This window comes from Lepidochelys olivacea (assembly GCF_965140295.1).
Source record: "Lepidochelys olivacea isolate rLepOli2 genome assembly, chromosome: 2".
NCBI lineage: Eukaryota > Metazoa > Chordata > Testudines > Cheloniidae > Lepidochelys > Lepidochelys olivacea.
In genome coordinates, this window is record NC_140412.1 from 259,904,795 (window position 1) to 259,930,515 (window position 25,721).

At 43.9% G+C, this 25,721-nt stretch overlaps 1 protein-coding gene across 2 annotated transcripts in view; it reads right to left on the reverse strand.

Annotated features, from left to right (window-relative positions):
* The window catches only part of CRHR2 (corticotropin releasing hormone receptor 2), a 246,267-nt gene that overhangs the window by 12,326 nt on the left and 208,220 nt on the right, over positions 1 to 25,721 (reverse strand). For both annotated transcript variants that reach the window (XM_084618204.1, XM_084618205.1), the window contains 3 exons: positions 17,849 to 17,934; positions 12,782 to 12,917; positions 9,138 to 9,179 (listed from right to left, as the gene is read on the reverse strand). In XM_084618204.1, coding sequence (XP_084474330.1) covers positions 9,138 to 9,179; positions 12,782 to 12,917; positions 17,849 to 17,934 — 264 coding nt within the window. The remainder of the gene's footprint in view (positions 1 to 9,137; positions 9,180 to 12,781; positions 12,918 to 17,848; positions 17,935 to 25,721) is intronic.

Below are 25,721 nucleotides of genomic sequence, written 5' to 3' on the forward strand. Positions count from 1 at the left end.
AGCCTGAGTGCAGCTTTTAGAGAGAGACCTGCAGACTTGCGATCCCAAAGGGCTCCGAATGCACGCTAAGGACTAGTCCAAAGCCATGATCGGTAACGTCACAGGGGGTCAACAAGCATGTGGACAAGGGGGATCCAGTGGATATAGTCTACTGAGATTTTCAGAAAGCCTTGGACAAGGTCCCTTACCAAAGGCTCTTAAGCAAAGTAAGCAGTCATCAACTCTCATCTTACTCTGCATCCACCTGAGGATGCTTATTTCAGCAGTGTAATATAGTTGCTCTTCTCTCTCCTTCACTGGTCAGCATTCCAACCCGTACATCATGGCTGGCCTAATTATGATCTTATACACTTTGCTCTTTAGTTTACTTGGCTTATTCTTATCACAGAGAATTCCTATCAACCCATACTATTTATATCAAGAGCTCTCCATGCAGCTCTTAACATCTGCATTTATATTTCCACCATGACTCAATGCTGAAGCAAGGCATTGAAACTGTTGCAGAGTTCAACGCTCTGTTTCTTGAGGTCTTCCTTTCTGGAAGTTATGTTTTAGTCAAACATCAGTTATTGCGCTCAACACTGGGGTAACTGGGTGAAATTCTATGGTCTGTGTTATACAGGGGGTCAGACTAGATAATCTAATGGTCCTGTCTGATTTTAAAAATCTATGCATCTCAATAAGTATAAAATATAGTGGAAGCATGCACCTGCCAGTATGCAGTTTTGCTATACGTGAACACCAAAATACATAGGTATAGAGAAGTCAAACACATCCCTGGGAAGTATAAGATGACCACAGCTCCATCAATTAAAAAAATCAGAAATAATAAAGCTCTTTTAATTAAAGTACACTCAAATCTACCCTATAGAAGTGTTGCATGGAGAAGCAGTTTTCTCCAGAACAACCTCCTGCCAATCTGCCTACACATGCAGCAGTGACGTTTTAATTAAACAAACACGTTACATAAAATTAAATGTGCTGTTGTGACCTGTCAGTCAATTTAGAAGAGTCTTTCTGGAACATCTTGATCCATATTGTGATTGACAAATATAAAAGTTTGCAATCAAGGTTTATCGTTGCTAAGTGGTTGGTAACACAAGTACAGGCATCTGTGCACGCTGTGTCATTTTTCCTACACTCGCGGCTTCTCAAAGGATGCATCAAACCTGCCTATCAGATTAAAAAACTAATTTAAACACACAGGGCTGAATCCAATTCACAGATATGCAAGTACTGTTTGCATTGAAGTCTGCAGGTAAAATTCAGCTCCATGCACCACTTAACATCCTCCTGAAGTGCTTTTTTCAGGATTTAAGTGGTATTTAGGCCTTGTGCCAGGGGTGAATTTGCACCTACATATTTGAGAGCAGCCTGCTAATTGAGGTTTGAAATAGCAGGCTTGAAATCCCACAAAAATGGGTTGTTTTAGGGGCCCCATCCCTGTGCCACCTGATTTCAGTCAGGTTTGAAATATCACAGGGTCATCTTTTCTCATGCTCTTTCCATCCCAGGGGAGGCCAGGATACGCAGAAAGCAACACAACTATGTGTTAAAAATACATTACCCAAATGCTTATGAACCACAACAGAACTTTGGATTCAGTTGGTCTAGTATTTTGGGTACACGTTTGGGTGAGGGCTTGTTTTGTTTGAACTGCTTTAGCCATCCCTAGTGCTGATGCATAAACATTTAACAATCCAACTTAGTCGCAACCTGTGTCAAGGCCATGGCAAAATGAAGTTCTTACAAATTGTAACCAGGAGAGAAAGGAAGAGGAGAGGCCCAGTGAGTGAGGCGTGGCAGGGCATGTGTCTGGGGCTGAAGAGACTAAGGTTCAATTCCCAGTGCTGTCATAGACTCCTTGTGAGATCTTGGGAAAGTCACTTAGATTCTTTGGCCCAGATCTTCCAAGGTACTTAGGTGCCTAAATCCCACTGAAATGCATACGTGTGCCTCTATACCTTGAGGGCAGGAGCTCTTCCCTATCTGCCGGGGCCTTGTGGGGATAAGTACATTAAAGATTGTGAGATGCTTGGGTACTACAGTAAAGGGGCCCAGATGAATACATAAGATAATTAGCCATATTTGGCCCATTTCTTACTCTCAGATACATGGGGCCAGATCCCTATTAATGGGGCTATGCTAATTTACACCAGCGGGGGGATGTGACCCATGGACTCAATTCTCACTGTAGTCAATGAAACTACACCTGCCACAACTGGCCCTACGGTTGTTCTGTTCTTGGGGCACTGCCCCACTCTAAAACATGAGGAAATGGAGAAGTAAAAATAGACTGCCTTCATCTCATTCTAGGCCCTATTGACAGATAGTAATTTAATAGCCTAGCTCTTCCATATGAAGGATCTATATACACTACTGCCTACCCTAAAGACTGACAAATCATGAGTCAACCCACCCCCTCCGCAAACCATGAGTTTTTAGAAAAATAATGAAGTTGGGGTTCTTTTTATAGGCCTTCTGCTCTCTGAGCCGTTAGGCTATGCTTTTTCACATTTTCAAGTTTTTCTCCACAACCACAAGGGCTGGAAACTTTTTTTTAAAAGAAAGTTGCGATTCTTATGTATTCCCATGACTCCAGTAGCTGGGGCTTTAAGAAAAGCACCAAATATTGCATGAATTAGCAACACAGCATATGAAGCAGCTGCTGTAGTGCCCTGGCTGGTGTAGTGAACATTCCTCTATGGAGGAATACAGCAGCAGTATGATGGTGGCAGAAGATGACTTGAAAGGGACCAGGGAAAAAGTTATCCTCCTAGTGACATGGGATAGCTGCTGACCCCGCCCCCCTCCCCACATGAGCAGAGGGGGACAAAAGAGTGTTGCGAACGGGGTGGGGGAGGATGGAAAGGGAAAGCAGTGGCTGTGTGTCAAGCTCCCCCCCTCTTCCACACCTTCTGTGCAAACATCTGGGGGATGTGGCATGTCAGGAAGAAGGCGGAGTTAGGAAGCTTTCTCAAGAAGGAAGTGGTAATAAAGACAGGTCCTATTTTTGATGCTCTAAGTTACTGCCCAGGAGACACTAAACTCTAAGACGTAAGGACGTAGTTGCTTAACCCAACTGTAACTACAAGATTTTAGCCTGCCTGGCGAAGGCTGTTATCCAGGCCTTAGGCTAGAGATGATTTCCTGCCACTTGCCTTTGCTTTTGTAACTTACAACACAACTTGCTTTTCTTAAGAGGCTTTTGGATTCTGGCTGTTATTTGGGCAACCCTGGCGGGCTCTTCTTGGAGGCAAGGGAAATTCATTTCTGGCCTCTACTCAGAGGCAGAAGGGGGGCACAAGGTACTAGATCACTCAGTCCCAGGGAGCTCCTAAAAGTAGGGTGACCGCCTAGCCACTGTGAAAAAACAGGACAGGGGGTGGGGAATAATAGGCACCTACATAAGAAAAAATCCCCAAAAACGGGACTGTCCTATAAAAATGGGACATCTGGTCACCCTTCCTAAGAAACAACCTGTAATGAGCAAGGTGCACAGGAAAACCTCATTGCCTGAAGAAGTGGCCATATGGATCACCACAAGCTGCACTGTACTGGAGTCCATTTTATTTTCCGTAAGGATTTACAGTTGGCCCACTTGTTTTTCTTATAGTTTGTGGTAGAGTAGTGACACAGTGTTAGGTACTGTACAGACACAGAGTAAGAGACAGTCCCTACCCCAAAAGGCTGATGGTTTAAATCGACAAGACAGACAGGGAGAGAGAAAGGAAGTATCCATTATTAGTATCCATAGTTCCCCAACATTATGCCGTTTAAGTTTAACATACATTAATATAGCAAAATGAACAGAAGGCTGAATTGAAATGTCATTTTAACTGGCTTTTTAAAATTAAATTTGAACAAAGAATGAGTCTGGAGAGAAGAGATGAGCAAAAATAAGCATCACTTAAACTTCCTTTTCTAGCAAACTAAACTAAACTACCCACAGGATTATCTGGGCAGAAGATTGCCACAAAGCATAGAAAGGCTCAGCTCTGAGAAACAAAGACCCCAATCTACCTTTGATGATGCTAGTGTGAATCTGCAGTAATTTTATTACAGTCAACAGCGTTACTCCAGATTGACTCCAGAGTAACGAAGGCAGAACTTGTCTCCAGATGAATAAGGCACTCGGAGATGCGCCTTTCTTTGAAAGCAGTGAGACCATCCTCCAAACAGGCACAAAAGGACCCTCATCTTAAAGTCTTTCTCAAAAAAAATCCCAAACACTCTCCGAATTTGGAAATGTTGCAGCTGATGTTTGAAAGGAGGGAGTGGAGAGACTGCGTTCTCTGAGCCTTTTCTCTATGATCTTTCCAGGTGTGTGTGTGGAATGAAGAAACAGCTAGAAGAGCTGTGAAAATTATCAGGAAAGTGTGCAGCAGGGAGAGAGATGGATAATACAAGTAATTGCATAAAGTCCTACTGGTGAGGAAGGAACATCTATCTGCAGGCACTCTGGAGATTACTACAGGAACAAAGCAATATCCAGTACTTGTAAAGCAGACAGGATTTAGGAGTGATTAAACTTGGGATGAAATGTTTTCAGGTGAAGAATCTACGATCCAATGCTCTAGACATAAAAGAGACCAACAGACACCTCCATATCCACTTCAGCATCCAGCTTTGAATTCAAACACATAACACATCTAGCCTGATAAATCTCTTTTCTGCTGGCAAGTTTCACAGATGACAGATTGTCAACACATCAGGGACTTCAATCATTTTCATCTCCAGTCCATATTGCTTGATAATTGCTACAGACAGTCAGTAGCTCATCAGCGCTCCGTGGGGACAGAGGAACAGATCAGAACACAGAATCGAAAGAGCTTTAAAGCATTGATTTTTCCATACTCCTGTCGTTGCTAAAAGCGGGCTTGGCCATCTAAGGGATGGATTGTTTGTTGGATACAATAAGGCTCCCAATACCACAGTATCTGGGCAAGAATGGGCACATACAACCTTCTGAGATGTGGTACTGTAAGTCCCATCTGTCACAGAAAGCAAAAACAGACCAGCCAAGTAGCTGGTAATCCAGCAGGGCACAAAGTGACATTTTAAAAGGCTGAGGGCTTGTTTGTATGGGGAAATTGACTGCATTAACTATTCTGGAATAGCTTTCGGCAGGGACACGACTCTGGGAAAAAAAGTTGATTTTATTCTAGAACAATTACTCCACTTTGGAATGCACTAATTATTCTGGAATTAAGTGACTTTTATTCCAGAATAGAATGTCCACACAGGGAGCTATTCCAAAATAGCGATTGCAGAATAGTTGATTCCACAAAAGGTTTCCTGGTCAATTCCCCTCTAGAAACAAGCTTAGATACAGCAATTGAGAATGAGGTTCTAAAGCAGAGGTCACTGAAAAGAGAGGTGGGTGCAGCAACATCACAAGATGAATGAAGGATGTAATTAATATCAATCAAATGAGCAACCGGTGAGGGGGTGTTTTTGGTCTCAGTAAACTGGTGTAGCTCCACTAGTTTGAATGGAGTTCCTTTGAGCTACACTGGGGTAAATATGACAAACTAAATGTGTGGACGAGGTCAGAAGAATGCAAACACTATTTCTGTATTTCCATTCTTATGTCATTATTTCTGTTCATGTGCACTGAGAAATATGACGTTTCTATAGTAGACACGTGAATAATGTCGATATCAAGGCGTGGCCAATACAATGAAGCCGTATGTGATATTATTTTCGGTCACTGTTTAGACATCATAAGCATATGTATATATACAGAGCCAAAAAAAAATGCATTACGGAGAGAATAGTCTAACACATGAAAAATTAGCATACTTTTGAATAGCTGACTCTCTTTTGGCAATGATTAGGACAACCTGCTGAGGCATTGTGATTCAAACTGTCCCAACTGCGCTGCAGATTTTGAAAGCCTAAACCTATCAAAAAGCCTTACCAATAATGTTTTTCTAGATCTGGATTTAAATAATGGACAATACAAATTCAGAAAGCAGGTGTAATAGCTATCATTTAAAAGAAGCACTCTTAAGGAGATTTCAAAGATCTGAAACATGCATTATGCAGTCAAGGTGGCAAGATGGGACGCATGTTGAATTTCAAACACGACTGGAATGAAATCTATCGGATTGGATCATGGAACAATAGATTACGTGTCTGGTTTTACATTATATATTCTTCCATCCTTTCCCTTCCTTCATCCTCTTATCTATACTTAACGATATATAGGGCTAAATTATGCTCTCAGAGGTATACACAAGGTTCCCCTTGATCCCAAATCAACAGCAGCCTTACTTATATCCTAGGGCACAATTCTAGTCATAGCAGGAGATGCTGTGGGATGTTATACAATTCTTACTGCTGCTACAGGATGAATGCAGTATCCATAAGTGTCAACAAGCACCGAACATGCTAGTGTTTGAGTATCCTGATAAAGGACCGTGGTTTCCCGAAAGGTAGGAAGATTGCAGGGATGCCTACCACAACAAAGTCTCCTCAGGTTAGGATTTGCCTGCCCTGTATTAAAACAGATACAGTATGAGCTTAACTGGCTCATAGAGGACATATGCAGATCAATTTTGCCTGCCCAGTTTCAGAGTCACCAAGCGCCACTGAGCTCTACCCTTTCACATATTCCATGAGAAACAAGTTCATCTGTGATTCTTTTTATGAGCGCAAATTATTTCAGGGAGAGGCTGGAATAAACAATGTGCAAAGAGGTGCTTTTGTCTTCCTTGTCAACAGGGGAGTTCTTTGCCTAGCTGTGATTATACATATTCCCCAGCTAACTTAGAGACATGAATGTAAAATTGCATTCATTTGCCTTTCTAATACCAATCACCATATCTTTGGGCTCATCTCACCATTAAAAAAACCCTAAAATAAAGCTGAACCAATGGCTCAGAGCAGCAGCCACTTGGGTAAGGAAAACTGATTATCTACAAGAGAAGGTAAAAAAGGAAGAAATAAAAGGATCAAGGATGAGCTGACTTGCACAGGATTAAGTAATTTAATAGAATGGAAGAGACTCAGCACTCACAGGTGGATTGAAAGTGCTGGGTATCAAGTGGATTTGTGATCCTACCTGTCTCACGGTGGGTCCTTTCAGCAATGAATGGATTAAGCTCTGCCACACATTGAATGGTATTTTTTCCCCATCTGGGACATTCTTTTAATAGATCAAGTGGAATTCACTTCAAGTTTATAGAAGCGTGAACTATTTTTCATTTTATTGGGTAATGCTAAGCACAAATGAATGGAGAATGTTCGCACCAAGAGGAATAAGGGGTGTGAGAAGATCTGTTGTATGGCATGCCTGCCAGTGAAGGGAAAGCATATCACACACTGGCTTGACAACTCAGGCCCTCCCACAGCCTAGGTGGCATGGCACAGCTGACACGCAGGCTTTCTGATAAGCCTTTCTCTTCACAAAGAGGCACTGCTGAACCCCTACTGCGAAATGCTGCAACTGATGTGGCATGCTTTAGTACTTCCACGCAATATAATCACAAAGAGGCTCTTGAGAACTAGTGGCAAATATTAACACTTATCGTCATTCTTGCTCGTATCTAGGCTGCTTGGAACCTTCTGTTTCAAATGAAAAGTTTGCATTTGTCATATAATAATACCTCGCCCTTATGTAGCACATTTCATGTTTCAATCTCAAAGCACTTTACAGGGTGGAAGTCAGTATCATTATCTAACCTGGTCTATGTTACATCTCACAAAGAAACAGCTAGGAAGCCCACTGGGGATTAGACAGTCAAAACCAAGGCACACAGGAGACATAAAAAGACACAGAAACCCAGATAGGGACCCTAGTACTGATGAACCATAGTTGGGAGAAACACAGACCTGAAAAGCACACCAGATCTGGCAATACACAGCTATCAAGACATATAGAGAAGAATATGGCAGCTCTTCTAGGGGCCAGGTCATCTTTGGTGTAAGCCCACTGAAATGAATGGAGTTACAGGAGGAGTGACTTTGGCTCAGGGTCTGGAAAAAGGTCTTGGAACCCCGCCATAGATAAAATGCATCTTTGTCCATGCGATATTGCTCCCACCCCAAGAAAACTGAAATATCCCCAGAATAATCTGCTAAAACAAACTACAGCAAGGACTGCCTACCTGCTCCTGGTCAAGGCCATAGAATGGAAAGCTATTTGGATATGCAAGGCAATGGTAACATAGTGCACCAATCAATGAGAGTCTGGGGTGTTTAATGAAATCAGTGGGCCAGATTCCAGCCCATGTTCATTACTGTGGTGATGAGAACAGGCTACTGTGGCCCCCTGGAGAATCTGTCCTGTGCAGTAGCAGCATAAAATTGTCATATATGGCCACAAAGTGATAGAAGGATATACTTTTATGCACAATGCATAATTAATCTGCAGAACTCATTGCCACAGGATGTCATTGAGGCTAAAAACTTAGCTGGATTCAATAAAGGATTACACATGAATAAGAATAATGAGATCATCCACCGTTAGAATAAGCAGGATAAGAAAAAAATGGAGAAGGGATATAAACCCTCATACTTCAGGAACTAAGTCAGCCACTAACTGATAGGAGTTAGTAAGAAACTTCCGGTATGGGCTGCTTATTCCAGAATTGTTCTTTATGGGTTGCCCCCTTGTTCCCAATGCTGCTTTCCTCCCTCATCTTTCTCTGAAGCATCTGGTACGGATCACTCAGAGACAGAATACTGGATAAGAAAGACCACTAGACCAGTTCAATAGGGCAATTCCTATGTGAAATGTGTTGTCATATACTGTGGATTCTTAACCAATGCGTGGCACAAAAGATATTGAATCACAATTGAATAAACAAACAATCATCTATTGAACAAGCTCAGAAGTCACACACTGAATTAAATGCAATGAATTATTCAAGTGAAGAACAAAAATCATCATCTATAGGTACATCAGCATTGCATTAACGTGTCAACCCCTGTTTTAAAGGCATTGTAAGCAAAGGGCAAACATGTAGCGAGTTGTAAAGGTCAGAAGCACATCAATGGAGATGTCTTCAAGAGTACCAAAGGTGATGTGAATGCAAGGCAGTGAAAATGCATTTCATTTCCCTAAAGTCAGACACTCAAGCCGCTTACACTTTATGATAATTGCACTACCAGCGTAGGATGCTACTTACCTCGCCATTCAAGAAGCAGTAAAATACTGACACAAAGAAACCCTGGAAAAAAATGAAGGGAATCATTATTAGATCATTATTTGAACAAAGCACGGTGACACATGTAGAAAAGTGGGTTTAGATGTGTCCTAGAGTTATACTGCCACAATGGCTGACAGAAACTTACCACCCATCTCTGTTTTCTGTTACTGCTCTTAGAGGAAGATGGCTGCAGTTCGTTACACTCCTTGGGGTCTGTTTCTACAGCCACAGTCATGTCGAAGAGCACTTACCAGAGTGGCCCCATTGCTACTCAGTAGAGTATAGGACCCAACGAGGTAAAGACGTAGGGCTGGAGTCTGCCACCCTCAGGGTATGTCTCAACTGCAAATAAAGATGTGATTCTACCAGGGGTGGGCACATCGGTGCAAACTAACAACTCGACATCACACACGGCTGGGCAACAGAATTCGGTTTTCATGCAGCCATGGTAAGGAAAAGGGTACGCGGGGTTGGCTTCTTACGCATAACATGTGGGAATGGTTTCAAACTGCAGTGCCATCCTTTCCCATAGTAAGCAATGGGTTGGGTTTCACATTTAAAAGGAGGGGCTGCGGTTTTCGGATGCAACACACATCTCTCCCCACCCCACCGTGTGGCTATTCTCCGGGATGATCCCTTTTAGCCAAGCGCAAACAGCCCAGCATGAATGGGGTACAGAGAAGGGCTACTAGGATGATCTGAGGAATGGAAATCCTGTCTTATGAAAGGAGACTCAAGGAGCTTGGCTTGTTTAGCCTAACCAAAAGAAGGCTGAGGGGAGATATGATTGCTCTCTATAAATATATCAGAGGGATAAATACCAGGGAGGGAGAGGAATTATTTAAGCTCAATACCAATGTGGACACAAGAACAAATGGATATAAACTGGCCATCAGGAAGTTTAGACTTGAAATTAGACGAAGGTTTCTAACCATCAGAGGAGTGAAGTTCTGGAACAGCCTTCCAAGGGAAGCAGTGGGGGCAAAAGCCCTGTCTGGCTTCAAGATTAAACTTGATAAGTTTATGGAGGAGATGGTATGATGGGATAACATGATTTTGGCAATTAATTGATTTTTAACTATTCATGATAAATAGGCCCAATGGCCTGTGATGGGATGTTAGATGGGGTGGGATACGAGTTACTACAGAGAATTCTTTCCAGGGTATCTGGCTGGTGAATCTTGTCCACATGCTCAGGGTTCAGCTGATCGCCATATTTGGGGTCGGGAAGGAATTTTCCTCTAGGGCAGACTGGAAGAGGCCCTGGGGGGTTTTCGCCTTCCTCTTAAGCATGGGTCACTTGCTGGAGGATTCTCTGCACCTTGAAGTATTTAAACCATGATTTGAGGACTTCAATAGCTCAAACATAGGTGGGAGGTTTATTGCAGGAGTGGGTGGGTGAGATTCTGTGGCCTGCATTGTGCAGGAGGTCAGACTAGATGATTGTAATGGTCCCTTCTGACCTTAATGTCTATGAGTACATACCCATGCTCACAGGTGGGCTTGTACTGGGGCAGCTAGCCTGTCCTGCAGCCCATGGCACCATGTTTTCACTACTGTTATTGTCTGTGCTCGCTAGATTAGGGCTATGCCCACCTGTGCTGCAATCACACCTTCATTTGCTATGCAGACATACCCATGTTTGTGTTCAGTGGTGCTTTACTCTGCAAGTAGACCCACTGATTCTGGTGGGATTATGCTGGGAATGATGTACTACTCCATTAAGTCAGGGTGGTAAAATATCACCCTGAATAAATAAGAATGCATTAAAGATAGCTGATCTAGATACACAGGGTGAATTCTTTGCCCAGCTGAAGTCAATGGCAAATCTTCCACTGACTTCAATGGGCCCAGGATTTCACCCAAAGTTATGTAATCATTGACATTACAAATGGAAAACGCCTATTAGATCACCCGCAATCGCAGCATGAAGTCCACTGATGCAGGACAGAGCAGATAATATACACTTTCTAAAGGAGTATTTGAAATCCCTTTTACTGTCTCAGCTACTATTGTTATTTATTGGTACTGCGGTAGCACCTAGGAGCCTCAGCCATGGACCAAGGTCAGGCTTGACAAAGCCCTGGCTGGGATGATTTAATTGGGGATTGGTCCTGCTTTGAGCAGGCGGTTGGACTAGATGACCTCCTGAGGTCCCTTCCAACCCTGATATTCTATGATTCTATGACCAGGACCCCACCGCATGGGCCCTATACAAACACAGAACAAAGGGGTTGGTTACAGTCCCAACGAGCCTATGACAGTTGCTCTCTTTCCATGAGAGCATCATGTTACTAAGAGTCCCATTCTGACCACAAAGGGAATGCGATGCCCAACTGGAGGGCAACAGCTTACTCCTGTTGAAACCATTGACTTCAGGGTGCGCAGAATCAGATCCTTGCTCTACAAAGTGATAGAGAGAAATATACTATCTATTGCAACAACTGAGTTTTACTTTCAGCAATGGGGTGTACTACCTCATATCATAACACAGATCTACTTCCCAGCTGTTCTCTCTTTCACATACCCCACTGCAGCGTTATCATCATAAACCAACCATTTCTTCTGCAGGCAACAAGCATGACCAGGTAAAATACGAAATTTATTTTACACAGTGAAAAATGCAGTAAGTCTTATTGCTTAGGAACAAAATCTCTCCTTCAATAGTTTAAAAGGGCTGTTTTTCTTCTTTGCTTTTGTGCTTCTTTTACTGGAGTGACACTTTGGGCTTCAAATACAAATATGAAATCATTATCCACATCCGAAAGCTTTTAGAACCCACAGTCATAGACCCTGCCTTTCAGCCGTAGTTCCCAATCACTGCTACGCATATCGGCACTGGTGTTCTTGGCTGCATCCCTGCTGTAGGGACTGATCCCATGGAAGTCCGTGGCAATACTGAACTTAGGCCCCTATTCAGGAAGGTGACTAACGACATGTCTAAACTTTAAGCACGTGCACAGCTCCAGTGAAGGGCTTCAAATGAGGCATGCGCTGAAGTGCCTTCCTGAATTGAGGGTTCAATGATGAGTCCGCGTGCTGGACCCAGAGTGCTGTTACTACTTCTGCTCATTGCCCATTCAAACCTGATCCTGTTCCGATCACAGCCCTGGCAAAACTCCCACAGACTTCAGTGACAGGAAAACACAGTCTTCAGGGGTGCATGCTCCAATCAGCAACAAAGTTTGGGACAGACCAAATTCCACTGCAGATAAGAGCATGTGCCATTGCATAGAAGAGGTGGGACAGGACTCCGGTTCATACAACCAAGCTCTTGATCAAGTGAACTCATGCTTACTTAACAGGGGGTCTCTGCCACATGCAACATACTATATACAACCATGCATCATTAAAACAAACAAGCATTAAAAGAAAATGACGAATTATATGTATTGCAATGGCACCTAGTAGCCCCAGGCATGGAGCAAGACCTCATTGCACTAGGCGCTGTATAAACACAAAAGCAAAAGACAGCTCCTGCAGCAATGAATTTACCTTCTAAGCCAACTTGTTTAAAGAGTTACTTCTACTAAGGGGTTCTCATTGCCCCAAGCCTCACAGCTAAGAGCATTGGGGATCCCTTTAGCAGTGCCCAATACTTGCGATTAAGCGTGCTCTCCTACCTGAAAAGACTGCAAGAAGGAATTGAAGTAGATGAAGACTATCTGGGAAATGTCGTCTTCGCCGGGGTTCACAAAGAAAAGCATGTAGGTAATACCCAGAAGAGGCAGAAGGACTAACGTAGCCTTGACTGCCTTCCTGTAGGGTGCAAGGAGAGAGGCAAAGTTATTAGGAGAGGAAAACCAGGCTGAGTTATGTAACCCTCAGAGAACCACTCACCCGCAGGGAATTACAATGAAGAACTGGAGAGAGGAGGCCTGAGACCAGCATAAACCATGCATGACTCCACAGTGCTTACTGGAGTCACATTGGTGCTAAACTGGTGTGAGATCAGTATCATCGTTCTATCTTTTCCCAACAGATACTCCTAGACAACTCCCCCTCCTAGAAGTTATTCCCATCTTCTCCAACCCTCACCATGAAGCCCCTCCCCGAATCATTAGCACTCCCTTAACATCCCAGATTCCCCTCCACAAGCCAGTTCCCCCGCCTCTACTCTGCCACCAGGCCACCTCTGTTTTTTTCCTCCTCACCAGTTCCTGACCTAGACATGCACACTAGGCTGCTCTCCCGTACTGGTTTCCCATCAGGGAGAGCAATGGTGAAGATCGATGAGGCATTTTGGCAGCTGGGAGTGATTTGTATTGGGATTCTCTCCACACCTGCTCTTCCTAGTGGTGGTGGGAAACCCGCATTGATACAGGTGCTTCTATTTACCTTCTCAGCGCTGGAAAATGAATTGAAAGGCCCGACGGACAAGTACATGCTACTCTATGTGTTTCATGTTTACTACTACATTTACTAGGCAGGCGTTGCAAGTTCAATGGGATCCAACATTGCTAGCAATTAAAGATGGGCCTGGATTGACATCTGGATTGAAACTACTTAGAAGTTCAGAGGAATTGCTGGGAGGAGTGGTTTGGATCCAGTCCCATATTTTTAGCGATGTGTATTTTTAGGAGAGATTCCTAAACAGAGTCTAAGAACTGACTGGAATATACCACTGTGATATTTAAGGAAGCTGGCAGTAAACTGTGAAATGATTTGTGGTGGCGAGATTTTGTGATATGATCAAATTACAGTCTATTCCAGCAACTTTGCACTGTGATTAGTTTCATTTCCAGTCTGCTAGTTAATTAAGCAACAAGAAATTACTGATTTATAATTATAACATTAAGGGAGATGAAGAAGCATACATTTAACAGCCAGATTGGATTTGCACTGCTGATATGCGACTGGCATCTCTTCCTGTCAGACTTCAGGAGTAAGATGCTGTATTTAAACAACTGTACTGGTGACTAGTGCTGGCTATGCCTTGAAACAAGCCTTTTGATTCATTCTGGGACCGCTAAACCACTCAAATAAAATGCGAGTTTCATTCAGTTGTTTGGGAGGTGCTGCTGAAAAGATGAAAATAACTGGCAGTCCTCACTTCATGTGATTGGCCGCATGCCCTGGGTTTGGGAAGTGTGCCCCGTAGACCGCTGGACAGGTACAGCTGGATACAGGCAGCACGATGGAACATAAACGGGAGAATGGCACCTGGTATGCCCGGGCACAACTTCAGCGATGTTAACAGAGCTGCCCCTGGCTGCACACTATCTTGCATAGCTCCTGTCAGCCCTGTATGCGAGTACCACACAGTCATTAATGTATGTATCCTCACAGCACCCCTATGTGATAGGGATCTGGTGTTTCCCACCCCTAACAGCGGGGGGGACTGAGGCACGGAGAGATTAAGTGACTTGCCCACTTGCCCGGCACAGCCAGGAAGCCCCAGTCCAGCGTCTTCATCACAAGACCATTTTTCCTCTCACCTCCTCTAAGCCAGGGCAGGATTTGTCCCCCATATCCCTAACATTCGTGAAATAAGGATTAAAATAATCCTTCTACTCTTTGATTTCAGGAACATTTGGGCTAAACTGGGGAAAGCTAGATAACAATGGATTAAAAATATGGGTTAACGTCTAATCTTGCCCTGGGATTCCAATTGATATGAACAGATGATGGATTATTGTCTGCCAGGAGACAGGTAAAATCCTTCTATTTGCTGTTGTGAATTAAACTGGCATTTAACCAGCATGGGATTCCTATGTGTCTTTCAGGTCCTCATAAATTAACTAAAGATAAACAGAAGGCAAAAGGATAATAATGTAAGAGGAGGACAGGCAGATGGCACGCTCCTTCACCGCAAGGAAATGCTTGTCATTATGTACAAGAAAAAAGAATGAGAAGAAAATAAAGAATAACCCACGGCCATTTCTCAGTGAAAAGGAAGGGAAATAATAGAAATCCCTGCATGTAACAGGGTGCTGAGCCCCTACTCTGATCTGGCACGCAAGGAGTTAACTGTCTATTCCAATTACTGGCAGTGTGGTGTGAGCAGAGGTCAGCAGGGGGCAAGGGGAATGGGAAAGAACAACTGCCACCGCACCAGGTTATGAAATACCATGTGACTTTTCTGTCTGCTGTTGCTGCTGCTAACCGACGTGACTCAAACTCCTGGCCACAAACGCTTGGGAGAGGCGCTCTGTGAAAGGCTTTTGATCATGCTGGCCATCCCTGCCAGCTAACACTGCATTCTGAACCCAGCGCCGCTCTGCAGAGACACACTGGTCAGCTGGAAACATTCATTACCTCCATCGCTTTCTCTCTCTAGACACTCTCTGACCCACTTTCTCAGTCGCACTAGCAAGAAGCCTGAGCACAGCTAACACCCTTTCTGGTTTAGCGAGTGATTTCCTTCCAGTACAGGCAGCTCACGTGCCCATCCAGTATCCTCCCACTTGTGCTCCTGCCTGTTTGTTGTATTCACCAGTTGCTTATCATCTTATACATTGATTGTAAGTACTTCAGGACAGGGGCTGTCTCTTTGGTGTATGTTTGTACAGCATCTAGCACAATACAGCTACCACCCATACCAATAAACAATACGAATATGGTGTATTCTCAAGTTTAAGCGACTGTTGGGGCAATACTATTAGATATTACTTGTACTGAAGTAGCATGTAGGAGCTCCAGTCATGGAGCAGGACCCCCCTGGGTGCTGTACAAACACAGAAGAAACGGCCCCTGAAGTTCCAAGTGTAAGAAAAGAGACAACAGGCATATAATAATAATAATAGTGCCTATCTCTTACACAGTGCTTGTCACCAGGAAATCTCAACCTGCTTTACAAGGCAGTATCATTCTCTCTATTTTACAGATGGGGAAACTGAGGCACAAAACGGCAAGGTGACTTGTCCAAGGTCACCCAGCAGGCCAGGCATAGCACCCAGGTCTCTTGAATCTCAGTCCAGTTCTTTCTCTACATACAGACAGGGAGCACAAGGAAACAATGCTGGTCAGCATGCTAGGCAGTGGTCTCAACTCGCAGCTGCCTAACCATTTAAAAAGGGCAGTTTCTTTTATGACATTACTACTGTTAAGTTTAAAAGATTAGCTGAAACATGAGGGACCCCCAATGCACTGCATGAGGCTTGCATGAAATTTTTATTCAGCGTGTGCAGAAGCAGCTTTGCCGCTTCATGAAAACAGTTTGTGACAAAAATCTGATCATCGCTACCTGTGCAGGGAAAAAGCCAGCTCCTCTTATTCAAGCTGTTTGGGAATGTTTTCACATGCCCCACCATTCACCCCAGGGAGAGCAAGGAACTGAGATCTCAGTCTTTTCCCCCTGTTGGTTTTGGAACCATTGCATGAGGCTTGAGCAGGGAAAACGGAATTTTTTTCTACCATGGGCTTCATTTCTCAGTGACTGTGCAGGGGGGAATCGAAGCAAGAGCATCAGGCCAGTGCATTAACCTCACAGCTTACCCTGAAACCATGTTTCAAGGACCAAAGCAAAAGGCAAGCAGTGGGCCAGACAACAAAGCCACGTTGCTCAGGCAAAACTTCCTTTCAAAACAAAAGCAGGCCAGTTTACAGACTTCAGGGTTCAGCGCTCAGCTTGGGAGCCTGAGATTTCACACAGTAGTGACAGATGATTTGGGGAGTCCCAGTTGTGCCTGCCATAAAACCCCTGCAGAGCTTGAGGGACCTGCATAACCATACAAGATCTCACTCTGCACTCTAAAGGCCCAGTCTTGCAAGGCGTTCAAGTCAGCATTCCCTGCAAGGTGCTTATGGCCTCTGCATTGCTCCTTGTATTTGGATGTACAGTAATCTGTGGGCATGAACAGAAACATTTCTGTGTCGACCAGCGTGATCCGTGGGCTCAAGAATATGACCCAATCCTGTACTCAAATGCCTACTGCCTTCGCTGGGAATTTACGAACGCAGAAAAGGGATCCGAATTTGTGCCTCCACGTCAGCTATTTATTTGGCAGTCGAAGTATTATTACATGCACCCACAAAATTGCACGCATGAGCGGGGAGGCAATTTGTTACAGGTTGTGCATTTCTACACTCATCAGTCAACTAAGATCCATCAATATTCTAGCCATCAGTGCAGTGGATTACAGAAACACGTCACTTGTACAGCTATTGTAATATATTTTGAAACAGGGAGTTAAATGCTCTCCTCCCATGAATCAATCATATTTTACTGGAGAGGAAAAAGTGGCCTTCTTGATGGATCACATTTTACACCAGACTGACCTCGCTAGTGACATTGGGCCAAATTCTGAAACAGGTACCTTTGCATATGTACAGTAGAGGCACATGAGCACCCTGAAGCATGTAGACAGGTTAGGAGATTCAACAGTGCATATCAATCTGCACATAAATCCCAACTGTGTGTGTCTGATTTCATCCATGTACATAAATGGAATGGGTGCAAGAATGTATGCAAATTTCTGTAGATGCATTTTGAAAAAAAAACCCTGAAAATAACCTGCCCCATGAACAATGATATTGTGCCCTAGCAGGGCATGCCTAAAGTATAAGGAGATACAGTTACCAAGCCTAGGTGTACAATCCTAAAATACAAAGGCAGAACAACGTCAGGGCAAGCGGTGGAGTATGCAGTGTTTTAGGTGTCTAATTAATAAAACCCCGCAGTGTACATACTGCACAGAGAAGGTCAGAACATTTCTTGTAACAACTGTGAAAAGCCCTGGCCAACTTACCTGTATTGTATTGTTTCTGAAGTGGTTGAAGCTCTCAGTTTTGTCATTAAAATCCTAACGATGTTAAATAGAAATACAAAATTTATCTGGAAAAGGGAAAGAAAAGATCAATGAGCTAAAACTGGAGTTAAAAAATGAGATATACAGAGAAGAAACATCAATAGTCATATATACAGTGAGCCTGATCCCACTGACTTCAATTGGGCCAGGATTTCCCCCATAATATCAGTGCGCATGGAGTCTAGTCACTTTTGAACAGCAGAAGCAGGTGCCATCTGAAAAGAAGTTTGTGAAACAGACTGTGAGGCCATGAGTTCTTCCTGAGGCCGTGCTGGTCCAACTCTCCCACCCCACCCCCAACAAATAGAACCATTCCAGCCAGATGGGATGCCAGAAACTAGTCAGAAATCTGGATGGAGGCTACAGAGCTATTTTCTAAGCCTGTAAACTCCTCCTTCCCTTCACAAACCTGCTTCCTGCTGGAGTATCATGTCTGAGCTTGATGCGGATTTGGAAACACCGAGAAATCAGGCCTGATATATATTTTTATGCATGTTAAGGAACTGGAAGCACTGCAGTATTTGGACTCAGAGTAAGAGACCAAGGACAATGCTGCAGTGACCTCATACAGGAAGTACCTGAAAAGTAAAATATTAAACAACACATCTTCCCAAAATATCAGCGCAAAGCGTTTATAGTGCTCCACTTTAGAAAGTTTTCAGCCAGCCACAAAATATAGTTTTCCTGATTTCGATCTCACTTATACAAGCTTGACACTGGTTCAACTCCAGTGGATTCACTCCTCATTGACAATGGTTATTACTGTGGTAGCTGGAAACCCCAGTGATGGACCAGGACCCCGTTGTGCTAGGTGCTATACATGCATAGAACAAAAAGGCACCCTCTGAAGCATCAGAGATAGTCACAGCTGGAGATGGGGCACTGGGTGGGGTGGTCTGGTGATCTGAGATGGTACCAAAAATTCTCTCTCTCTCTCTCGCAGGTATTTGGCTGGTTTTTTTCTTGCTCACATGCTTAGGGTCAAACTGATCGCCATGTGTGGGGTCAGGAAGGAATTTTCCTCCAGCTCAAATTGGTAGTGACCATGGTGGTGGTGATGGTGATTCACCTTCCTCTACGGCATGGGGCACAGGCTGCTTGCCAGGATCATCTGGGTCTACTTTACTTAATCAATTCCATTACCATTGCAGGGGCCTCAGGAATTGGCACACCTGAGCCCCTCCTGTTCCCTGTATGTGGCACACACTAGTTTAGTCTCCTGCAGGGTGTATTACTTTGGTCTAATTTTGGTTGTTGGGTTTAGTGGGCGGGTGGTGTTGGTGGCCTGTGAAATACAGGAGGTCAGACTGCATGATCTGGTGGTCTCTTCTGGCCATAAACTCTATGACTATGACAGTCCCTGCCCCAGACAGCCTGTGACCCAAATATTCATCAAGAGACAACAGATGGATACAGACAGACAGACGAGGGAGCACAAGGAAACAATGAGACAGTCCTGGTCAGCATCATGGGCAGTAATCTCAGCACACCAGCTACCTAATCATTGCCAAGTGTTTTGAAGGCGTCGCAGCAAAGGAGAGGTTTGTGAAGGGATGTGAAGGACGACGAAGTAGTTTTGTGGATGTTTATGAGTCCAGTAACATCAATAGGAGCTACAGGTGCTCGACCCCTCTGAAAAATCTGGCCACTTCCTTACTGGGCATTTACTTAGGTGCCTAAATATGGATTTGGGTGTCTAACCTCAGGCACCTACATTTGTACTTTTGGGCCTGTGACTAGCCTAAAGTCAGACAGCCAGTCAGCGGCAGAGTTGGGAACAGAACACAGGATTAGCAGCTCCCAACCCTTGCTCTAGCCACTAGAAATTCCTGTCTTCCTAAACCATGTGTGGGGTGGCAGAGTGTGGTGAGAACAGAATTCTTACGCATCTTTCTGCTGGCAGCAACGTTCAGTTTGTAGTGGCTGGGGGAAGCAATGATCAAATGACAGCTCAGCAAGGCCACACAGGCCTTATAAGACTTTTCGTAGAGAGTGACCATAATGAGATCATGGGTAGGACAATAATCAGATTAGGTGTGTCCTCAGGAGCATATCACATGGATTTATGTTTTCCAATTGGACACTAAAGCCTTTGCCTTTTAGGCATTGGCATGCAATGGGGGTGGCTAAGAGACACCCTCTCTCCCTGCCCCCGCCAACTCCAGTGGGAGCTCAGGAAGGTGCTGTCTTAGAAGCACAACGTTTCTCAGGTATGGAAGGGAAGTGCAACCCACGGTTATCCCCCCCTGCTCAGTCGTTGTCCAGCATGTGTGTAAAGGGAGAGAGATAAGGCTTTGGCCCTGCCTCCTCCATGCTCCTTTTGGGGTGGCTAGTTCTGCCAGTTTTGGTAGCAATGAGTGATGTAGCTAGTGGCTGAGAATCTCATGTTTGTTTGCTAGTAGCTTGGTCCCAGTTTGCCTTCTTGAGGCTTGAGACTGGGTGTCACACCTAAAGAGGTCTCTCTGGAAACCTGACTCTTGTTCTCTTGTTCCACGCATCACACTACATCACGGAGATGGGTTCTGCACATTTTTTGCCCTGGCACAAGAGTAAGGACTAGGATTTCACTCGGCCCCTGAATATGGTTGTGGAAGTGGTGAGGTTTTCTGTGCCCACACACAAGAGGCAGCACAAATCTGCCCACACACAAGAGCATCTTGGTGATGTGAATTTATGAGCATTTTTATCCCAAAGGAATTATGTGGTCATGAACTCAAGAATTTAGGATTCAAGTCAAATTAGAGAGTTGATCTTTACAACCAGTTTGAAGCCAGTTTTACCCTCCAAAAATTAAAGCTCTAGTTAATCTGTTCACTTTAGGTGTTCACATAATAGATAGATAAGCCCTAGCATGATCAATGAGGTCACTCGTGTCACCTGTTCATCTTAACCGTCCCAAAGGTCTAACTCTGCTAACATTATCCCATGGAAAATTCACGTCTGAATTCCCAAGAGTACCATTTTGCTATCTCCCATAATGCTCACTTAACGTGCATCATTCATGAGGCTACCACCTTTTCAATGTCAGTTACCTCCTGCACAATTTGTTATGAATAGCGTCACATTTGCCCCATATACACTTGTCACACTATATTCCTTGAAATGTGCTACCCAGCATGGGAAAAAGGGATGTGTTTCAAGAACGTCTTTAAACCAGCAACTCAGCTGTCATGCTCATTAATAGCTAGAAGTGAATCACAGACATACTCCATTCATGGATTGCAAAATGCCAAAAGCCTTAAAACTCTACACACGGGAATGCGGAGGTAGGTAACAAAGGGATAAGTTCCTTATAAGATCCACAGATAGATCTCAGACGTCTTGAGTCTACTGCACAGTAGCATTATTAAAGTGCTGGTGTTACAGAGAACCCTGAAAGAGACTGATAGATTGCAAGCAACTATGCTAGCGTGTGAACTCAATCCCTATCTGTCTTCTCTGAAAAGCAGCCCACACCTCGTGCCCTGATGCCGAAACCTTCTGCTAACTTCCATCTAGTGATCCCACCTTCCCCCTCAGATGTCTGACTCTCCCCTAAGTGTTGAGACAAAGCTCCAATAAAAATTAATTAGTCTATGATGCCTGTATTGAAGTAATTAGAGCAGACGTTAATCTTCAGAAGTGAGTTTTTAACAGTGATGGTAATTAACTTTGGAGCAGGGATGTGGTGGAGTCTCCATTGCTTGGAGTCTTTACAGCAAGACTGGCCGTCTTGCAAAAAGGTATGCTCTGCTTCAGCCACAAGTAATTTGGCTGTATGCAGGAATTACTGCCAGAAGCTGGGGACGGATCACTCGATAATTGCCGTGCTCTGTTCACTCCCTCTGCAGCAAGTAGGAGTGGTCACTGTCAGAAGACAGGATACTGGGTTGGACAGACCATTGGTCTGATCCAGTATGGCTGCTCTTATGTTCTAAATTCTATGGTCAGTGACAGGCAGGACGTCAGACTAGATAATAGTGCTATGCTTTTCATTCAGAGCTCTCAGTGCGCTTTACAAAGGAGGTCTGTATCATTATCTCCATTTAACAGAGGATACTGAGGCACGGAGTAATGACATGACTTGCCCAAGCTCTTTGCCCAGCAGCAGAGCCACAAATAGAACCCAGATCTCATGAGTCTCTGGCCAGCATGCTAGCCCCTCGGCCAAACAATAATATATTCACATTCACTGACGCTTGGGCTCCGAAGTACCTAAGTCACTTTTTAAAATGGGACTTAGGCTCCTAAGTCACACAGGGTATGTCTACACTGCATTGCAAACCCAGATTTGTGGGATCCAGGCTTCTGGACTCAGAGTTTTCAAGCCTGGGTTTAAGCGTTCACACTCCATTGAAAACCTGGTTTTACAACTGCTGGACCTAGGGGTCTCTGCTGTGCTACCATACAATCTCAGCAGGACTTGGGCTCTGACCCACCCCCTAGCAAGGCCCTAGGACCCGGGTCCTGAGTGCTTGCTGAACCGAGTCAGACTGATTTGTATGTTGATGGAAGCAGGCTCAAACCTGAGTCAGAGCCCAGGCTTAGTGTGCAGTGCAGACATACCCTAAGGTTTTTTTGAAAATATTACCATTAGTGCACAGATACCACACTGATAGGACATACATAAAAACCTGTGATAGACAGACAGATTCTTCCAGTCCCACTGTTTGCATAAGCATTATTCTCTAGTGGTCTAAGATACTTACTCAGTCCCTGATCAGGCAAACTCCCCTTGACATCAAAGGAAGTTTGCCGGAGCAAAAACTGCAACAGTTGAAGGATTTGACCCTTGTTTTTAGTCAGTGAAGCAGAACAATATCAGAGGAAAAGGAAAAGGTGCGGTACTGGTAGGAGGCAGCGCCATACCAGTCGATGCTTTTAAGTCTACACCAAAGCTCCCTGAGAAACAGAATTTCTGAGAAATTCTGATATTGGGATGAAAAGTTGAAATATCGAAACTTTCTGAGGAATGAAAAAGTTCCAATGAATTTCAATCAGCCAACATCAAAATGTTTAATTTAGACCTTTGTTTTTAACTGACTCAAAATGTTTCATTTTAATTTGTCTACTCAGAACAAAGTGCTTTGTTTCATTTCAAGTTGACATTAATTGCTGCATTCACCTGAACTGCCCTGGTCCCTCATAGGAGTTATAATTTCGGGCCCCTTGTGCTTTCATTCTTTCCAATGGATCCATTTCCTTGAATGGACTATATCTCCTTTGATGCATGGTGGAATCTCATCAAGAGGAAGAGATTGTGGGAATTCTGACAGGAATTTGTCTACACCGTTTTATTTGATGTGCAAAGCTGTCCCCCCTTGCTCTGATTAAATGTGTGTATTTCTGTCTGGTCATGCCATGTGCCAAATAGAGGCAACTGTTTTTTTTGTGTAGAAAATGTAGGAGAAAAATTGTTTTCTGGGAATGTCCTGCAAAAGATTTTGGGTTTTTTTTTAATGAAAAAGCAAAACTGAAAACCCTCAGATTTTTTTATTTTGTTGTTTTTACCTTTCTTTCTTCCCCTTTCCTCCTCCTTTTTCATTGGCAAAATGGTAACAAGGAGATAGGAAGGGAAGGAAAAAGGGAAAGAAGGATTTACAGACACCTACATGGCAACTTAACAGTTGTATTATACATGGGCAAAACATTTCCATCAAAAACATTCTGTCAATTAAAAATACATAAAAATAACCTTTAGCCAAAACCAAAAATATTTTGTGCTCCATTTTGCTTGGTCTGGTCTAGTTTTCAGTGTTCCAAGCAAATCCCACCTCTCTCATATTACCTCTTCCCCCAACCACTTATGCATCAAAGACATCAGACGTGATGCCCCACTTGTCTTGTCCAATGACATTAACCCCAATACTCATTTGTCTGAGCTGGCCAGGATCTGTTCCACCCCACTCCTTCTGTGACTAGGAGGAGCCAGGTTAGCATAAGGAGGATGATTTTCTGGCTAGGGAAGCAGGCTGTTACTCAGGAGCTCAAGGTCCAGTTCCCAGCTCTGCCACAAACATTCTGTGTGTCCTTGAGCAACTCACTTCAACTCTCAGTGCCTAATTTCCCCATTTGTATACTGGAGCTATTTCTTTTCTCCTACCATTTGTCTGTCTTGTCTTTTTAGATTGTAGGCTCTTTGAAGCAGGGGACTGTCTTTCCTACACATCTATACAGTGCCTAGCACAATGAGGCTCTGACCTCAGGTGCGGTCTCTAGACACTACTATGCTGAAAATAAATAATTATTAGTATTCAACAATTGTCTTAGCAAACTGGCAAGTTCATCAAGGGCTGCCCATGCTCCAACTTTGCGGACGTCAGCTCTTGCCACCTTGTATTCGGTGGCGGAGTCCTGCGCACCAGTTTGGAGTTGGTTTAGGTTGGACATTAGGAAAAACTTCCTAACTGTCAGGGTGGTTAAGCACTGGAATAAATTGCCCAGGGGGGCCGTGGAATCTCTGTCACTGGAGATTTTTAAGAGGAGGTTAGACAAACACCTGTCAGGGATGGTCTAGATAATACTTAGTCCTGCCATGTGTGCAGGGGATTGAACTAACTGACTTCTGGAGGTCCCTTCCAGTCCTATGATTCTATGAAATGCAATACCAAATTAAGAATCCTGCATCACTACCCAAGCACAGTTAGTAGCTTGAGATCTCATAACTCATTCATGCTCCTTCTTCTAACCATCCTATTTGGAATTCTGAAATGAATTGTGAGGAATTCTACTGTGTAACCAACTTAGAGTTGGCACAGAATACAAATCAGCCCCAATATTAACTTTCACAAATGAAAGAAAACAAACTGCCACAGAGGATATAATCTCTAGTGGGTGTTGACTGGTGTGGGCATGTTTCTTTCCCTATTGGTAAAAGATCAACAATGTATGCCTGCCTGTAGCATTTCGCATCTCTAATCCTGATCTGCTATAGCCACAAATCAAAATGTCTCACACAAGTGGGGCAAGGTGGGTGAGGCAATACCTTTGATTGGATCAACTTCTGTTGGTGAGAGAGACAAGCTTTCGAGCCACACAGAGCTCTTCTTTGGCTATATGGCTTGTCTCTCTCACCAACAGAAGCTGATCCAATAAAATATATTACCTCACCCACCTTGTCTCTCTAATATCCTGGGATCAACATGGCTACAACCAATTGAACCACACAATGTGGTGGCGGAATGATACTGCCTCTTATGTAGGCCATTTTACACATAAGTATTTTAAAGTTTAGTACTGTCAATATAAGGCTTTGTGATAAGCTGGAACAACAAGGAATGAGCATGGTGGGAATTCTTTTCAGAAATGCCCCACAACAGTGATACAGTGGCTGTCTGATACTGTACGTCCCTCACATAGAAGGCCATATGTGCCTGGGTCACGCTTGAAACCTCCCCAAAAACAACGGCTTCCAAACACAAAGTCACTCTGCCCCGAAAAGAGGCAAGGAGAGAGAAAACACCTTTTCGGCAGGACCTCACAAGTGCCTTCATTTCATTCAGCACGTCAGAGTCTCATAAAAACCACACAATAAGGGAATCGCAGAATCATAGAATCATAGAATATCAGGGTTGGAAGGGACCTCAGGAGGTCATCTAGTCCAACCCTGTCATAAATATAAAGGGAAGGGTAAACCCCTTTGAAATCCCTCCTGGCTAGGGGAAAGCTCCTCTCACCTGTAAAGGGTTAAGAAGCTAAAGGTAACCTCGCTGGCACCTGACCAAAATGACCAATGAGGAGACAAGATACTTTCAAAAGCTGGGAGGAGGGAGAGAAACAAAGGGTCTGTGTGTCTGTCTATATTCTGTCTTGGCCAGGGATAGACCAGGAATGG